The sequence below is a fragment of the Mauremys mutica genome, chromosome 10 (assembly GCF_020497125.1).
Source record: "Mauremys mutica isolate MM-2020 ecotype Southern chromosome 10, ASM2049712v1, whole genome shotgun sequence".
NCBI classification, from domain to species: domain Eukaryota; kingdom Metazoa; phylum Chordata; order Testudines; family Geoemydidae; genus Mauremys; species Mauremys mutica.
In genome coordinates, this window is record NC_059081.1 from 6,633,582 (window position 1) to 6,649,644 (window position 16,063).

Consider the following 16,063-nt stretch of genomic DNA (forward strand, 5'->3'; position numbering starts at 1 on the left):
CAGGACACACTGGGAGTGGATCCTTTAAAAGAGAAAAGAATCCAAAGTGCAGACAAGAACCCTTTGATTGCACAACCATGAGCGATGCCAGTGTAGTACATTCAAATAAGGATGATGGCTCTGGCTCTGCAAACACAACATAGTGCTCTGCACGGTCCTGGAACTTGCTCATCAGGAAAAGCATGATGAAAAGGAACACAGGAAATATTCAAGTGGGGGTGGGAAATGGGAGCACCGTGGTTATAATCAGGAAATAGGAAATAGCTAAACATACACTAGATGAGACAGTAGTTCTAAAAGGCTTTGCACACACTTTTCAGAGAGTACAGGGCTGACCCGAGTAGTGGAGAGGGTGAAATACACCTCCCCATGCCAGCCTGGCCTCTGCACCAGGCTTCCTGCTGGGGAGGATGCTTCTCCCTCGTTCAGCACAAGGCAGCACTGGTGAAGCAGGGATCCCCTTTACCTCTCCTCCCTACAGGGAAGATGCTTTCTAGTCACCTTCCATCTCTGTGCTGGAGGCAGCTGCTATCTGTCTGGACTATGTAGGGATGAGTTAAGGACAGGACCACATTCTCTCTACTCTGGCCACCAGAGCTACTCATGTGCATGAAGAGTGCATGACACAACCATTGAAATAGTTGTAGAGGTGCCACTGCAGCACACACTCCCTCTGAATTCCTCCTTGGGATTCTGCTGCAGCATAATCCTTCCGCCATGGAAGGCTGTGCCTTCCAAGTCCCAGATTAGCACATGGGCTGATGAACCTTCCAACTCTGGAAGGGGAGGGATAGCTCAGTGGTTTGAGCGTTGTCCTACTAAACCCAGGGTTGTGAGTTCAATCCTTGAGGGGGGATCTGGGACAAAAATCAGTACTTGGTCTCTGCTAGTGAAGGCAGGGGGCTGGACTTGATGACCTTCCAAGGTCCCTTCCAGTTCTAGGAGATAGGTATATCTCCTTTTTTTTTTGCCCAGAGACTGGAAATTTCCCTAGAGCATCAGATGCACAGAGGAAGTGCCATGATTCAGGCTGATTAACCATGAGAAGAGTTTTAGGGGAGAAGGAATACAGGTTAGAGAGAGATCGCTACTGCTGACAAAACCAGCAGAGAGACTGTCTGTTCCCCGAGCTCACACCTGTCTCCAGAGATATAACCCAAAAGACTCAACACACCTCATAATCAATGTCCAGGTGATCCGAATCCCCCTTGGTTCGGAAATGCTGAGTGTGCTTGTCCACTGTGAAGTTCACTTGCTTGTTGAAGCGTTCGATGAGAACCGAGTGCCAGTGTTGATCATCCAGAAGGCTGCCCAGGGTGACTGATGTGTGGCTGGTACTGAAACGCAGCTTGGCATCTCCTGCGGAGGCAGATGCAAACAGAAGACTCTGTATTGAGCCCTGGACTCTTGCATTAAGCATTAAGGCTTCTATGTCTATGTGCTAACTAGATGTCTAGAGTCCTGTCCCAAGAGAAACCTGGCTTGGATTCTTTGGGGACAGTCTCTTCTTTGGTTGTTCCAATGTCCTGCTCAGGAATAGGGAGTGAGATTTTCCCAGATTGTTGCACAAGTCGTCATACATGGCAGCACTGGCAAAATTGTTGTGTTGCCTGTTACTCAGCTCTGAAGCGCAGTAGACACCCTAACATTTTAAGAACGCCATCTGGCTTACACAAAAATCTGCCACCCATTAAAGGAACAGATGTAGTACAACTGTGGGTTTCCACAAACGTACAGTCTAATTACTCTTGACATTTTAGTCATCACTTTTTTTTTTCTTTTTTCATTTTAGCAACAAATTGTACCTAACCCTCTCTGGAGAAAACATTTTAGACAGCGTGGTACTGGGAATCTAAACAAGAATAGATATTTACACAGGGCCAGATTTTGGTCTCCATTGCACTAGAAAAAAAATCTGGAATAATTCCTTTGATGTCTGTGGAGTAACGCCAGTTGCATAGAAGTGCAACCGAGATGAGAGTCCTACTCCAGTGAGAGAATAATCAGGCCCAGATCTCAAAGAGCTAATGCTTTTCTGTTTTCTAGCCAGGTCCCTGCCTTAAGATTTCAGAGTTTCTGATCTCTACTGTGCATTCTCTTCTTTTCTATTCATCAGTGGAAATGGAAGGATGCACATTCCAAAATGATTAGTCAAGCTGCGTATACGATAAAAATCGTGGATCCAAAACCTGCCTCCCCCCATCCACACACACACTGTGGTAGTTAAAAATCCAGATTCAAATTTTATGGCTCATGAAAGCTCTATTTTAGGTCCCAGAGTAAACAGACATGTGATATCTAATAGAAATGCAACCAAAGAAATATAACTATGGTATCACACTCTTGTTCCTAAATTAAAAGCAGAACTTTTTCTGAAGGAAGACGAGAAAGCAACAGTGTCAGAGAACCCAGCGTTTCGAGCTTCCTTCTGAAATGGATCTTTTGCATGCGTAATGCACTATACGCTTACAGATAACGAATAATAGGAATATAGCATCATCAATGGGACTCTAAAGAAACAAGGAAAAAAGATTAGTTGTGTACAAAGCCAATTAATGAGTTTATGTAAAAAACAAATGAAGAGCCGTGGAAAATTGTTACTGGCATTTTAAACAAAACACAATTAAGCACAAAGGGAGAAACGGGGAAGGAATTATTAACTGAGTTTGTTTTAATGATTTCAGTTTGTTCTAATTGTCGGACGACTTTTGCTAACTCCCACGGACATAAGCTGAGAAGAGAAACACATGCTGATTCATTTTCCCCTGGCCTTGTCTACACTAGGGAGTTTTACTAAAACTTCCCACCTTGGCTACGCAGGATTCAGCTCCAATGGTGATAACAAAAATAGGAGCTGTAGCATACAAGAGGCACCACCGGCCTCTAGCATTTTAAGCACCAACCTCATGTAGATATACTATGAGTAGGGTTACACAATTGGTCCCACCACTGCTACCATCAGTGACCCTGGTGGTGGAAAATCTGGGAAATACCGTACAACCTAAAGTAACCCATATTAACACAATGTTTTTGTCCCAGCTAGTGGTTTTCTGTACAGGAATGTTAAAGTATAAGCATTAGGAGTTTATGCTTTTAGATCAAGGGGGTCTGCGCTCTGTCTTGTCTGACAACACTTCCAGCAGGGGTCATCATACTATTTCCTGGTCCAGAAGACAGTGAATGGAGGTTCCTACCTGATACGGAACCACATTGTTTTAATCACAAGTATTAAATTGCATTAAGCCAGAACCATGACTCGATGGCTACTGGGTAATTTATTATTATTCCCTGCTTTAAATCAAGTCAACCACTCACAGTCTGAGACACTGAAGTGAAGCCCTGCAAGAAAGCAGTCAGCTGACAGAAGGAACAGATTTGTAAACACTCTCCCTGACCTATAGATGTCCCACTGATGAATTACTCAGGAGTTATGACACCTACTAAAGGAAAAGCCAAGGGTTTGGGATTCCCCCCACCCATCCCATGCTGTACAGAGAGAGAATGTGTTCAGTCCAGTGATCTGCCCTGTGGCATATAAAATCCAGCTGTGCAGTGCTCTAGTATCTCCTCCCATTGAAGGTATATGTGAAGTATCCACTTGGGAAATGCAAACAGCTTTGTACAAAAGAAGAACTGAACCAAACCTTCCCTCATCCCTCAAACCCAACTTGACCACACACTGATGGGACTCCATGCTTTTGCACTGCCTGGCTCTAGCCAGGCCCAGAAACAAAAAAGCACCAAAATACTTCGAGAAAGGCTGTTCTCATGGTATATTCAGCCCTACAAAGAAATACAAGAAATCTCCCTAGAAAGCTTGTCCTGGTCAGTTTTGCAGACCAAACACCTCTGAAGAGCTTTGGAGAAGCACCCACATTTTGGGGAGCTGATTCAAACTCCTGAACCGTTTGGGTACAGCAGTTGCTAGTATCGGGTGTTTTTTCATCTTGAGAAAGAATAGCACAAATCCACACAAGCAGCTCACATTTAAGTAACATTATTGCTAGATGAATTAGAACAAAATCAGAGATGGCATCAGAACTTCAACAGTGCCTATGCAGCAAAGCAGCCCTAAAACCATTTTAACTTCTATACGGATACCCTCAAGAGGTGCAGACTCACCAAACCTCCACACACTCAGCGTGAGGGAGTGTGTCTTGAGTGAAAGGAGGCGTGGACAAGGCTGCCCTAATCTCCAGCAATCCTTGACTGCCAGAACATCTCCTTGGTGTCGTGCGCAGCAAACATAAGCTACAGCAGTGCTAAGATTGCCCTAATTTGCACTAGGAGTCCAGATTGGTAACAGAACTCACAGACCACAAAGCAGCAAAGAATCCTGTGGCACCTTATAGACTAACAGACGTCTGTTAGTCTATAAGGTGCCACAGGATTCTTTGCTGCTTCTACAGAACCAGACTAACACGGCTACCCCTCTGATACTAGACCACAAAGGTGTCTTAAAATCACCTTAAATAAAGAAAATCATCGAAGCCTGCACATATTGTATTGAAAGCTAAAAAAGCAGGATGGTGGGATGGAGTTTTCCCCTGCAACAGTCTGATATTTTACAGGGGGGAGGGTTGGTGATACTGATCTGAAGCTGTTGTTTTGATGAAGGTGAATTCTGCTTTCCAGCACATGCCAACATTTTCCCTTCGGCTTCTTTTCCTCTGTGTGAACATATAGCAATGACAACACGGATGCGAACATGCCTCCTCCACAACAGGGGTTCTGTTACAGGGAAAGGAAGACCTGTTTTCAGCCTGAATGGAAACTACCCAGCCTAGACGTATTGCTTGAGAGCAGCCACAGACACTGTGAGCCGAATGTTAAATACGACTGGATGGCTACCTGCAGAGCTTGGACAGATCCCTGCTCTGAAATGATGAACTTAAAAAGAAATCATTCTCTAAGCAGAGAGAGGAAATTGTAGTTGAGATTGCAACTGAATCCCCTGAGGCCTGATGTAGATTAAACAGGCAACAACAATATTTGCAGCTAGAAAAATAAAGGTAGCACAGTTGGATAAATAGAGCACTGACCTAGTACTCAGGAGACGTGGGTTCTATTTTTGGCTTTGCCACTGACCTGCTGTGTGACTTCAGGCAAGTCATTTCACTTCTCTATTTCCCTTCCCACTCTTTGTTTTGTCTCTTCAGACTGCAAAATGTTCGGGGCAGGTACTGTCTTTTACTCTGTGTATGTACAGCACCTAGCACAATGGGACCTGATCTCAGCCGGGGCATCTCAATGCTGCTGAAATACAAAATCATGAAAGTAAATGGAAAACAAATCTCATGTGAATGAATAAAAAATGTCAGCTCCTACCCAGGTTAATGTGCAAGGAGAGTTTCCCTTTCTGCAGCTCCAGTGTAATGTAGTCTCCGCGCTGTCCCTCTCCGTGGAATAAGACTCCATCCCCCTGCATGCTCTTGAACTTCAGGGAAACCACATCTTTGAAGGTGCTCATCATTTTCTGATTGAATCTGTACAGGAGGGAACTTCTGCCATCAAAATCTGCTATGTCCGATTCTAAGGGGGGAACAGAAGGAAGATAACATAAAAAGGAGTCCTTGTGGCACCTTAGAGACTAACAAATTTATTTGGGCATAAGCTTTCGTGGGCTAGAACCCACTTCATCAGATGTATGAAGTAAAAGATACAGGAGCGGGTATAAATACATGAAAGGATGGGGGTTGCTTTACCAAGTGTTAGGTCAGTCTAACGAGATAAAACAATTAACATCAGGATACCAAGGGAGGAAAAATAACTTTTGAAGTGGTAAGAGAGTGCCCCACGACAGACAGTTGACAAGAAGGTGTGAGTAACAGTAGGGAGAAATTAGTATTGGGGAAATTAAGTTGAGGGTGGATTATCGTAAAGTCTCTCTTGATTTCACAGGAGTTGGGGCACCCAGAATATAGGAATCACAGAAACCACCATACCATGCCACACCTAATGCACTTTCCCTTTCCATCAGCTTCTCTTATTTAGGCCATCACTCCTGTGTAATTTCTCCCCCTCTTTTCATGATTCACAGTCCTTTTGTTAAGATTCCTTCATCTGCCTGCTTTTTCATCATACCCGACACACCACCACAGCCCTGTCCATTATTTACCTCCCAAGGACTTTCAGAACAGCTAGCCGCTGCTTCAAATGCACAGTCCCAGCTGCTGTTCCAGTTTTTCCAATGTTACAAAAGATCCTATGAAGCTGTATCTACAACCTAGATGTGTCTCCCTCCACTTTTGTATCCAAATAAACATAATCTTACCTCAAATGAATATCCCTCCCACCTAGGGGTATCTACATGTTGATGATGATCTTACCAAGCATGCTGCTGAATGCTAATAGTCTTGGCTGGAGCTATCATTCCAATGCTAGGTCAGAATGCTTTTAAAGGGGTAAGGCATCTATAATTCTCAGAACCCATCATAGCATCCACCCTACACTCTTAACAAGCCACATGGGCAGATTAACTGAGCTGTCACGAACATATCCTTTTGGAGCCACGCCACCACAGCTCGGCCAGTAGGGACAGCTCTGCTTGTTCTTCTTTAGGCAAGATAAACTGGAGCGTGGGGCAACTTCAGACCAAGCTTTTAAGGAGCCTGTCTTTAAAAATGACGACAAGACTAGCAAAGGAGCCAGTGATTTGTTGTTATGCACCCTGACACCAGTGACTTCTAGATGTCAGCAGGATAGCATGTATACATGTTTGATATAATACTGATATCCGGCTAAATGTTTCCAATTGCAGTAATAATCATAGAAAAAACATGGACTTGGGACAACTGAGCAGATACCTACGAAACATGGTATTTAGTACATCTATAGCACCATAACTTCACATGGGCTTTACAGAGAGTTAAGGACCAAAAGGAAGCACTGGAAACCTTGTAAGAAACAGGAATGCTGTGGTTGCCTCCACAGTGCATCCCCTTGTGGCCTCTCATGGCCCTGCGGTGCACTGACCTCAGTGCCCACTCAGGTTCTTCCAGGCAATTACCCAGACCAGGTTACTTCATGGGGTCTGGTTTATTAACTTTCTTTAGTGAGTACAAACCACGCTTTAGTTTCTGAAGTTCTCACCCACTCTGGGCCCATATAAGAGTCCCAGGAAAGTTTCCTTCTCCCTGTATAGGAAGCCCCAGCCCTCCTCCTAGAGCTGGGTAATTCAGGCCACTATTAATGCCCTTCGGAACACAGGGGTCCCCTGCTTTCCTCCTGGAAGCTGGATTGTAGTTTAGGTCACCAGCAGGGCCACAAACAGCAACTCCCCCACCTGACCCTTTTTCTCCAATTAATCCTTTCACCCTCAGACTGGGAGGGCTTAGCAGGCAGATCTTCTCCAGCTGGAGTCTCCACTGCTATGAGGAAGGAGACAGCATAATATGCTGGTCCCCTTCCCAGATCTCAAATCAATTGGCTGGGAGAGAGGGAGTTTTGCCCGGCCCACTCTGTAAGGCTCCTGGTCCCACCCCTTAAAGAAACAATAACAGATTCTCCTCTGCGTGCCTCCCCCCCCCCATCCCTCATAGAATCATAGAATATCAGGGTTGGAAGGGACCTCAGGAGGTATCTAGTCCAACCCCCTGTTCAAAGCAGAACCAATTCCCAACTAAATCAGCCCAGCCAGGGCTTTGTCCAGCCTGACCTTAAAAACCTCTAAGGAAGGGGATTCCATCACCTCCCTAGGTAACCCATATCAGTACTTCACTACTCTCTGAGTGAAAAAGTTTTTCCTAATATCCAACCTAAACCTCCCCCACTGCAACTTGAGACCATTACTCCTTGTTCTGTCATCAGGTATCACTGAGAACAGTCTAGATCTATCCTCTTTGGAACCCCCTTTCAGGTAGTTGAAAGCAGCTATCAAATCCCCCCTCATTCTTCTCTTCTGCAGACTAAACAATCCCAGTTCCCTCAGCCTCTCCTCATAAATCGTGTGCTCCAGCCCCCTAATCATTTTTGTTGCCCTCCACTGGACTCTTTCTAATTTTTCCACATCCTTCTTGTAATATGGGGCCCAAAACTGGACACAGTCCTCCAGATGAGGCCTCACCAATGTCGAATAGAGGGGAATGATCACGTCCCTCGATCTGCTGGCAATGTCCCTACTTATACAGCCCAAAATGCCGTTAGCCTTCTTGGCAACAAGGGCACACTGTTGACTCATATCCAGCTTCTTGTCCACTGTAACCCCTAGGTCCTTTTCTGCAGAATTGCTTCCTAGCCATTCAGTCCCTAGTCTGTAACAGTGAATGGGATTCTTCCGTCCTAAGTGCAGGACTCCGCACTTGTCCTTGTTGAACCTCATCAGGTTTCTTTTGGCCCAGTCATCTAATTTGTCTAGGTCCCTCTGTATCCTATCCCTACCCTCCAGCATATCTACCACTCCTCCCAGTTTAGTGTCATTGCAAACTTGCTGAGAGTGCAGTCCATGCCATCCTCCAGATTATTAATGAAGATATTGAGCAAAATCGGTCCCAGGACCGACCCTTGGGGCACTCCACTTGAAACCATCTGCCAACTAGACATGGAGCCGTTGATTACTACCCGAAACACTATCCCTCTGCAAACACTACTTATTCCCATGACTGCTTCATTTCTACCAATATCTCCTATTTCTTAGGTCCTTGTGTCCATAAGACCTCCCAAAATCTTAAAGGGCCATGACTACAGAATAGGGGTGGGATGGCCCCTAGGTCCTACTGCCCTTAAGGGGACTAAGCCTGTCACAGAATGCTACTGTATATTCGAATTCTGACGCATTTTGCAATGAAGAGCACCAAATTCTGCTCTTATTTATGCCTTTGTAATGCACTAAATCAGGAACACTGCAGGAGCCCAAGTTAGCAGAGGACTTAGCACCAGATGTTAATAAAAGATATTCAGATAAATATCCAAACTTTTAGATACTTATCCCAACTGAACCAAACACCTAAACCTTATCAGATTCATGCATCGTAGACATTTTCAGTTTTCCACTAGGCAATAGCATTACACATGCTTTCCAGAACCAGCCTTCTTCTTCTTAGAGTATGCGCAATGTGCCTCAGGCAGCACATGACGAGGATTCATCACCAAGTCAGATCATTAGCTTCCCTGGCTGGGGCCGGGTACTGATGGGGAGTGTGACGTAAACACTGATCCATGCCCTGCACTGACAGTATCATGAAAAAGCTGTTATTGCAGAACTCTGCCTCTCTGTGGGGAACAAAAATCCCAGAATGAAACAAGAATATGACATATAAATGCTAACACTCTGACATCCAAAAGTCATTACTAGCGGTTTGCATGACAACAAATCATTGGCTTCCATTTAAACATAGAAAGATCCATCTCAGGTCAAATACAGACACTTCACAGCACCTGAAAAATACCTTGTATCTAACAGAAAAACTGAAGGCATCATCTTTAGAGGGGTATGTATGGAATCAATTTCTAGTAAAAGGTCAAAAATCAGGAATTTTAGAAGGCTCAGAAGAAATACAGGAAATCTTTAGAACCAGTCTAGCCAAAATACTATGTAGAGAATAATTCTTCACTTCCCTCTAAGGAATAGACTAAATATCAGGTCTTTTCTCTCTCTAAATTTTCAGATTCCTCCAATACCCCCAAAAAATACTGATGAAAATTAGCACAGTATGATAGACTGATTAAAGTAAAAACAGGTTTTTTTTCCCTTTAGGACAGTGCCAGATTCCAAAATCATGCACAATATAGAGGAAGATTTTCCATGTGTTTAAATATATATGAACATAGTGACTGTCAAACTCAGAGGTTGCAAAGTTGGTGTTCATTTCAAAACTCTGTATTAGAAATGAATGAACATATGTTTTGGTTTGCTAGCAATTCTGAAAAATTGGCAAAAAAGGTTGAACCAAAAATTAAATTTTCCAAATTTTTTGGCAAATTGAAAAGTTTAAAAAAAAAGTTTTGATCAAGACATTTTGTTCCACCCAAAATAAAATGTTTTGTATTGATTTTGAGTTTTTTTTCAAGTTTTTTTTTTTAAGGAACATTTTCTTTAATTTCAAAAGGTATTTTAAATAAAAAAGTAAACTTCATTTCAAAAGAGCGTTGAAACAATACTTTGAGTTTTTAGGATTTTTTTCCCACTGAAATTATTTGGTGAAATTGAAATGAATTCACAAAATATTTTGGTGATGCCAAATCTGCATTTTTTCCCACCAAAAAACAAACAAAAAAAAATGTTGAAAAGTTTCACTCAGCTCTAATCAGGATACTTCTCCATACTGTCTAGATCTCAGAGTCACCAGAACTGGGCTAAAAATCTCCCAGGAAGTAGCATTTTAGCTTGAACAGCATGCTTCATCTTCGTCGTCAGGGCGTGGTGTCTCTTAAGAAGCAATAATTTGGCCATTAGTCTTACGCTAGCAGTTATGAAAACTTCAGTGACCCCACCTCCACTCATGGTGACTCTCTACGGTGCATTCCTTTTATCTCATGGCATGAAAAACATTTGTTTTAGAAGGAAAGAAAAATAAAAAAAGGTCCAGCCAAGAACTTGTAGTTTTTTAAAACACAGTATCACGTTGTGTTCCCAGGAGTGCTGCCCATGGAAGATGAGAAATCAGACCCCTGATCTGCAAAGGTGAAGAGCTGTAACTCCCCAAAAGAAGTAGATTCTCACATCCCATTGCATGATCGCCCACAGTTTCCCAGCCTGTTAGAATTTATACCTGATCCTGCTGATGCCTTTTGGGTCATTACTCAGTTGTAGAATATGAACAGCATTTTCAATGTTGCCATAAATCTCCTCCTCTAGAAAAGGGTAGGTCAGCAGGATTTTGCCAGCGTTTAGCTAACAAGACTTTTCCAAAATATTAAGATACCCCTGTTTCCCTCATAACTTCCAAAACAATCAACTTGCCATTTGTCTGCACATGTTCTCTGCTATAACTTTGGCTATTTGTTATAATCACTTCACTATTTGGGACTCTGTAGGAAAGGGTCTGAGAGAGTTTAGTTTGCATTATAACCCATTTATGTACAGGATTTCTGTTTAACTCATGACAAATTCTTTCTAGACTGCAATTTTGGGTATAAGTGCTCTTAACTGCATGATATTATATTTAAGATTATAGGAGGAGGAGTCTGGTTATTTCAGGTGGGGTGGACAAATCATTTTGCATTTGAAACTTTCTTTTTCTCCTCTCCTCTGTGCTGCTTTTAAGAGAACAACCAACCTCCATATGGTATTGCTGAATTCTGCCTGATTTTACAGCCAATGAACCCTCTATTAAATGTCAAGACAGTTACTGTATGAGTAGGGCCCTTCCAAATTCATGGTCCATCATGGTCAATTTCACGGCCATAGGATTTGAAAATTGGAAAATTTGATGTTTTCCGATGTTTACATCTGAAATTTCACAGTGTTGTAGCCGTGGGGGTCCTGACCCAAAAATGAATTCGGGGGTGGCCACAAGCCTATTGTAGGGGGGTCATGGGATTGCCACCCTCACTTCTGTGCAATCTTCAGAGCTGGACTCTGAAGGCATCAACCACAGAGCTTCCTGCAGCCGCAGGGGAGAGAGACTTTGACCATAACAGGACTTGACTCAGAAAGTCATTTAGCAGTGCCGAGCAGAGATCTCAAGGTTGCTGCTCTCCAGTGCAAGCAGGAACATAAGAACGGCCATACTGGGTCAGACCAAAGGTCCATCTAGCCCAGCATCCTGTCTTCTGATAGTGGTCAATGCCAGATGACCCAAAGGGAATGAACAGAACAGGTAATCATCAAGTGATCCATCCCATCCCCCATTCCCAACTTCTGGCAAACAGAGACTAGGGATACCATCTCTGCCCATCCTGGCTAATAGCCATTGATGGACCTATCCTCCATGAATTTATCTAGTTCTTTTTTGAACCCTGCTATGGTCTTGGCCTTCACAACATCCTCTGGCAACAAGTTTCAGCCTGCCTGGGCATTATGTGAAGAAATGCTTCCTTTGGTTTGTTTTAAACCTGCTGCCTATTAATTTCATTTGGTGACTCCCTAGTTCTTGTGTTATGAGAAGGAGTAAACAACACTTTTTATGGAGATATACATATCCCATAGACTTGGAAGGGACATAAGAACATAAGAAAGGCCGTACCGGGTCAGACCAAAGGTCCATCTAGCCCAGTATCTGTCTACCGACAGTGGCCAATGCCAGGTGCCCCTGAGGGAGTGAACCTAACAGGCAATGATCAAGTGATCTCTCTCCTGCCATCCATCTCCATCCTCTGACAAACAGAGGCTAGGGACACCATTCTTACCCATCCTGGCTAATAGCCATTTATGGACTTAGCCACCATGAATTTATCCAGTCCCCTTTTAAACATTGTTATAGTCCTAGCCTTCACAACCTCCTCAGGTAAGGAGTTCCACAAGTTGACTGTGCGCTGCGTGAAGAAGAACTTCCTTTTATTTGTTTTAAACCTGCTGCCTATTAATTTCATTTGGTGACCCCTAGTTCTTGTATTATGGGAATAAGTAAATAACTTTTCCTTATTCACTTTCTCAACATCACTCATGATTTTATATACCTCTATCATGTCCCCCCTTAGTCTTCTCTTTTCCAAACTGAAGAGTCCTAGCCTCTTTAATCTTTCCTCATATGGGACCCTCTCTAAACCCCTAATCATTTTAGTTGCTCTTTTCTGAACCTTTTCTAGTGCTAGAATATCTTTTTTGAGGTGAGGAGACCACATCTGTACACAGTATTCGAGATGTGGGCGTACCATGGATTTATATAAGGGCAATAATATATTCTCAGTCTTATTCTTTATCCCCTTTTTAATGATTCCTAACATCCTGTTTGCTTTTTTGACCGCCTCTGCACACTGCGTGGACATCTTCAGAGAACTATCCACGATAACTCCAAGATCTTTTTCCTGACTCGTTGTAGCTAAATTAGCCCCCATCATGTTGTATGTATAGTTGGGGTTATTTTTTCCAATGTGCATTACTTTACATTTATCCACATTAAATTTCATTTGCCATTTTGTTGCCCAGTCGCTTAGTTTTGTGAGATCTTTTTGAAGTTCTTCACAATCTGCTTTGGTCTTAACTATCTTGAGTAGTTTAGTATCATCTGCAAACTTTGCCACCTCACTGTTTACCCCTTTCTCCAGATCATTTATGAATAAATTGAATAGGATTGGTCCTAGGACTGACCCTTGGGGAACACCACTAGTTACCCCTCTCCATTCTGAGAATTTACCATTAATTCCTACCCTTTGTTCCCTGTCCTTTAACCAGTTCTCAATCCATGAAAGGACCTTTCCTTTTATCCCATGACAGCTTAATTTACGTAAGAGCCTTTGGTGAGGGACCTTGTCAAAGGCTTTCTGGAAATCTAAGTACACTATGTCCACCGGATCCTCCTTGTCCACATGTTTGTTGACCCCTTCAAAGAACTCTAATAGATTAGTAAGACACGATTTCCCTTTACAGAAACCATGTTGACTATTGCTCAAGAGTTTATGTTTTTCTATGTGTCTGACAATTTTATTCTTTACTATTGTTTCAACTAATTTGCCCGGTACCGACGTTAGACTTACCGGTCTGTAATTGCCAGGATCACCCCTAGAGCCCTTTTTAAATATTGGCGTTACATTAGCTAACTTCCAGTCATTGGGTACCGAAGCCGATTTAAAGGACAGGTTACAAACCTTAGTTAATAGTTCCACAACTTCACATTTGAGTTCTTTCAGAACTCTTGGGTGAATGCCATCTGGTCCCGGTGACTTGTTAATGTTGAGTTTATCAATTAATTCCAAAACCTCCTCTAGTGACACTTCAGTCTGTGACAGTTCCTCAGATTTGTCACCTACAAAAGCCAGCTCAGGTTTGGGAATCTCCCTAACATCCTCAGCCGTGAAGACTGAAGCAAAGAATCCATTTAGTTTCTCCGCAATGACTTTATCATCTTTAAGCGCTCCTTTTGAATTTTGATCATCAAGGGGCCCCACTGGTTGTTTAGCAGGCTTCCTGCTTCTGATGTACTTAAAAAACATTTTGTTATTACCTTTGGAGTTTTTGGCTAGCCGTTCTTCAAACTCCTCTTTGGCTTTTCTTATTACACTCTTGCATTTAAGTTGGCAGTGTTTGTGCTCCTTTCTATTTGCCTCACTAGTGACCCCAAAAGTCATCAAGTCCAGTCCCCTGCCTTCACTAGCAGGACCAAGTACTGATTTTGCCCCAGATCCCTAAGTGGCCCCCTCAAGGATTGAACACTCACTTTCTCCACACCAGTCATGATTGTATAGACCTCTATCATATCCCTCCCTAGTCTTCTCTTTTTCAAGCTGAAAAGTTCCAGTCTTATTAATCTCTCCTCATATGGAAGTTGTTCCATACCCCTAACCATTTCTGTGGTCCTTTTCGGAACCTTTTCCAATTCCAATGTATCTTTTTTGAGATTGAGCAACCAGATCTGCACACAATATTCAAGATGTGAGCGTACCAGGCATTTATATATACCCTGCATGCTGGCAGAAGAAAGGTTAAACTCTAGGCCCATCTATAGCATTGCAAAATTGCCTAAAAAGCTGGAAGTCTCAAGCCACTTGTGCACCTGCTCTCTTTCTCTCAAAAATGCAGGGTTAAAAAGGAGCAGATGTGAGCAGAGGATGTCTGAGGAAACACAGGCTCTTGTGCACTCGCCCGCATGCCAATGAGGAGCTTAGCAGCATACTCCCCTCTTTGGCTGCACAGCAGTCACACAGCCATGGGTCCATTAATGCAGGACCAGGCTCCCCGGTATTTCTGGGCCAGCTGATCACTCTTTATCTTCTGCTTATGAACCAGATCCAAAGCCCACTGAAGTCAACAGGAATCTTTCCACTGACTTAAACAGACTTTGAATCAGACACTCTGGGCTTGAGTCTCATTTATACAGAGAATCCTTGACGCCACTCCGGCAGCGTCAACGGGACTTAGTGGAGCTGAGAATCAGGCCCTTACAATCACTTTTACAGGCCACAGAGATGTAAAGGCGCTTTGGTGAGGGAGAATTAGGCCCCAGGCGAGCAACACACTAGACCAGAGGTTCCCAAACTGCGGGGAACATCCTCCATGGGAAGCAACAAAGTCATCAAGTGAGGGCAGAGGGGAAAAGAGGCGCTTCTCAGTCAGGCACCGCGTGCAGGCGCCTCCCAGCAACGGCGCTGGGAGGCTTCTGCCCAGGGCCGGCTCCAGGGGTTTTGCCGCCCCAAGCAGCCAAAAAAAAAAGGCCGTGATCGTGATCTGCAGCAATTCAGGGGGAGGTCCTTCGCTCCGAGCGGGAGTGAGGGACCCGCCGCCGAATTGCCGCCGAATCCCTGAAAGTGCCGCCCCGCTCCCGAGTTGCTCCCCCCCACCAAGCACCTGCTTGATAAGCTGGCGCCTGGAGCCGGCCCTGCTTCTGCCATCACCTGCCTGGACATTTTGCCCTGGCTTAGGGAGGCGGCTTTGCTAAGTTTGGTTCAGGCAGGCAGCGGCAGGGGAGCCAGATTGGGTGGGGAGTGGTCACTGTAGCCTCACCTGTCGGGAAGCAGCAGCGCAGAGGAGGCGGAGCCACCCGGTCTCGCTGGGCCGGGCAGGTAAGAGGCAGGGCCCACTGGGTACTTGGGGCCCGCTCCTGACAGAGGTGGTGTGGGGGAGGGGTAAGAGCAGGCCCGCCGACTGGGGGGCGCCAAGGGGCGCAATTGCCCAAGGGGCCCCCAGCCACCGCCGCTGACGAGGTAGCGGTGATGGTGGCCGGGAGCCCCGGGCGGGCCGCAGGGCTCCTAGGAGTGTGGGGGGTGGTACCAGCGTTGGCGTCACTTCCACCCCAGGCCCACACCCCCCAGGGATGGCCCCTGGCCCTGAAATTGCTCTCAGTGGGCCTGGGTTAGAGTGAACCAGGGGAACCCCTGCCTCCCACCTTCCACAGGCACCCTGTACCCCCCACCCCACCTCACACAGGCACCCTGTATCTCCCAGACACCCAGCACCTCCCATCCCCGCACCCTGCCAGTTTAGCTGGCTGGGCTATCCATCTCCAGTGGCGATGGGGGGCGGGGAGTG

At 44.7% G+C, this 16,063-nt stretch overlaps 1 protein-coding gene across 5 annotated transcripts in view; it reads right to left on the reverse strand.

Moving 5' to 3' along the window:
• CNTNAP5 (contactin associated protein family member 5) overlaps window positions 1-16,063 on the reverse strand; it is a 398,232-nt gene that overhangs the window by 192,152 nt on the left and 190,017 nt on the right. For 4 of the 5 annotated variants that reach the window (XM_044978589.1, XM_044978588.1, XM_044978587.1 and 1 more), the window contains exons 5-6: window positions 5,329-5,532; window positions 1,175-1,359 (exon numbers count right to left, since the gene is read on the reverse strand). In XM_044978589.1, the coding sequence (XP_044834524.1) occupies window positions 1,175-1,359; window positions 5,329-5,532 (389 nt within the window). Of the gene's footprint in view, window positions 1-1,174; window positions 1,360-5,328; window positions 5,533-10,263; window positions 10,281-16,063 lie in introns of those variants that run through there. The other variant, XM_044978590.1, reaches the window with a different exon arrangement.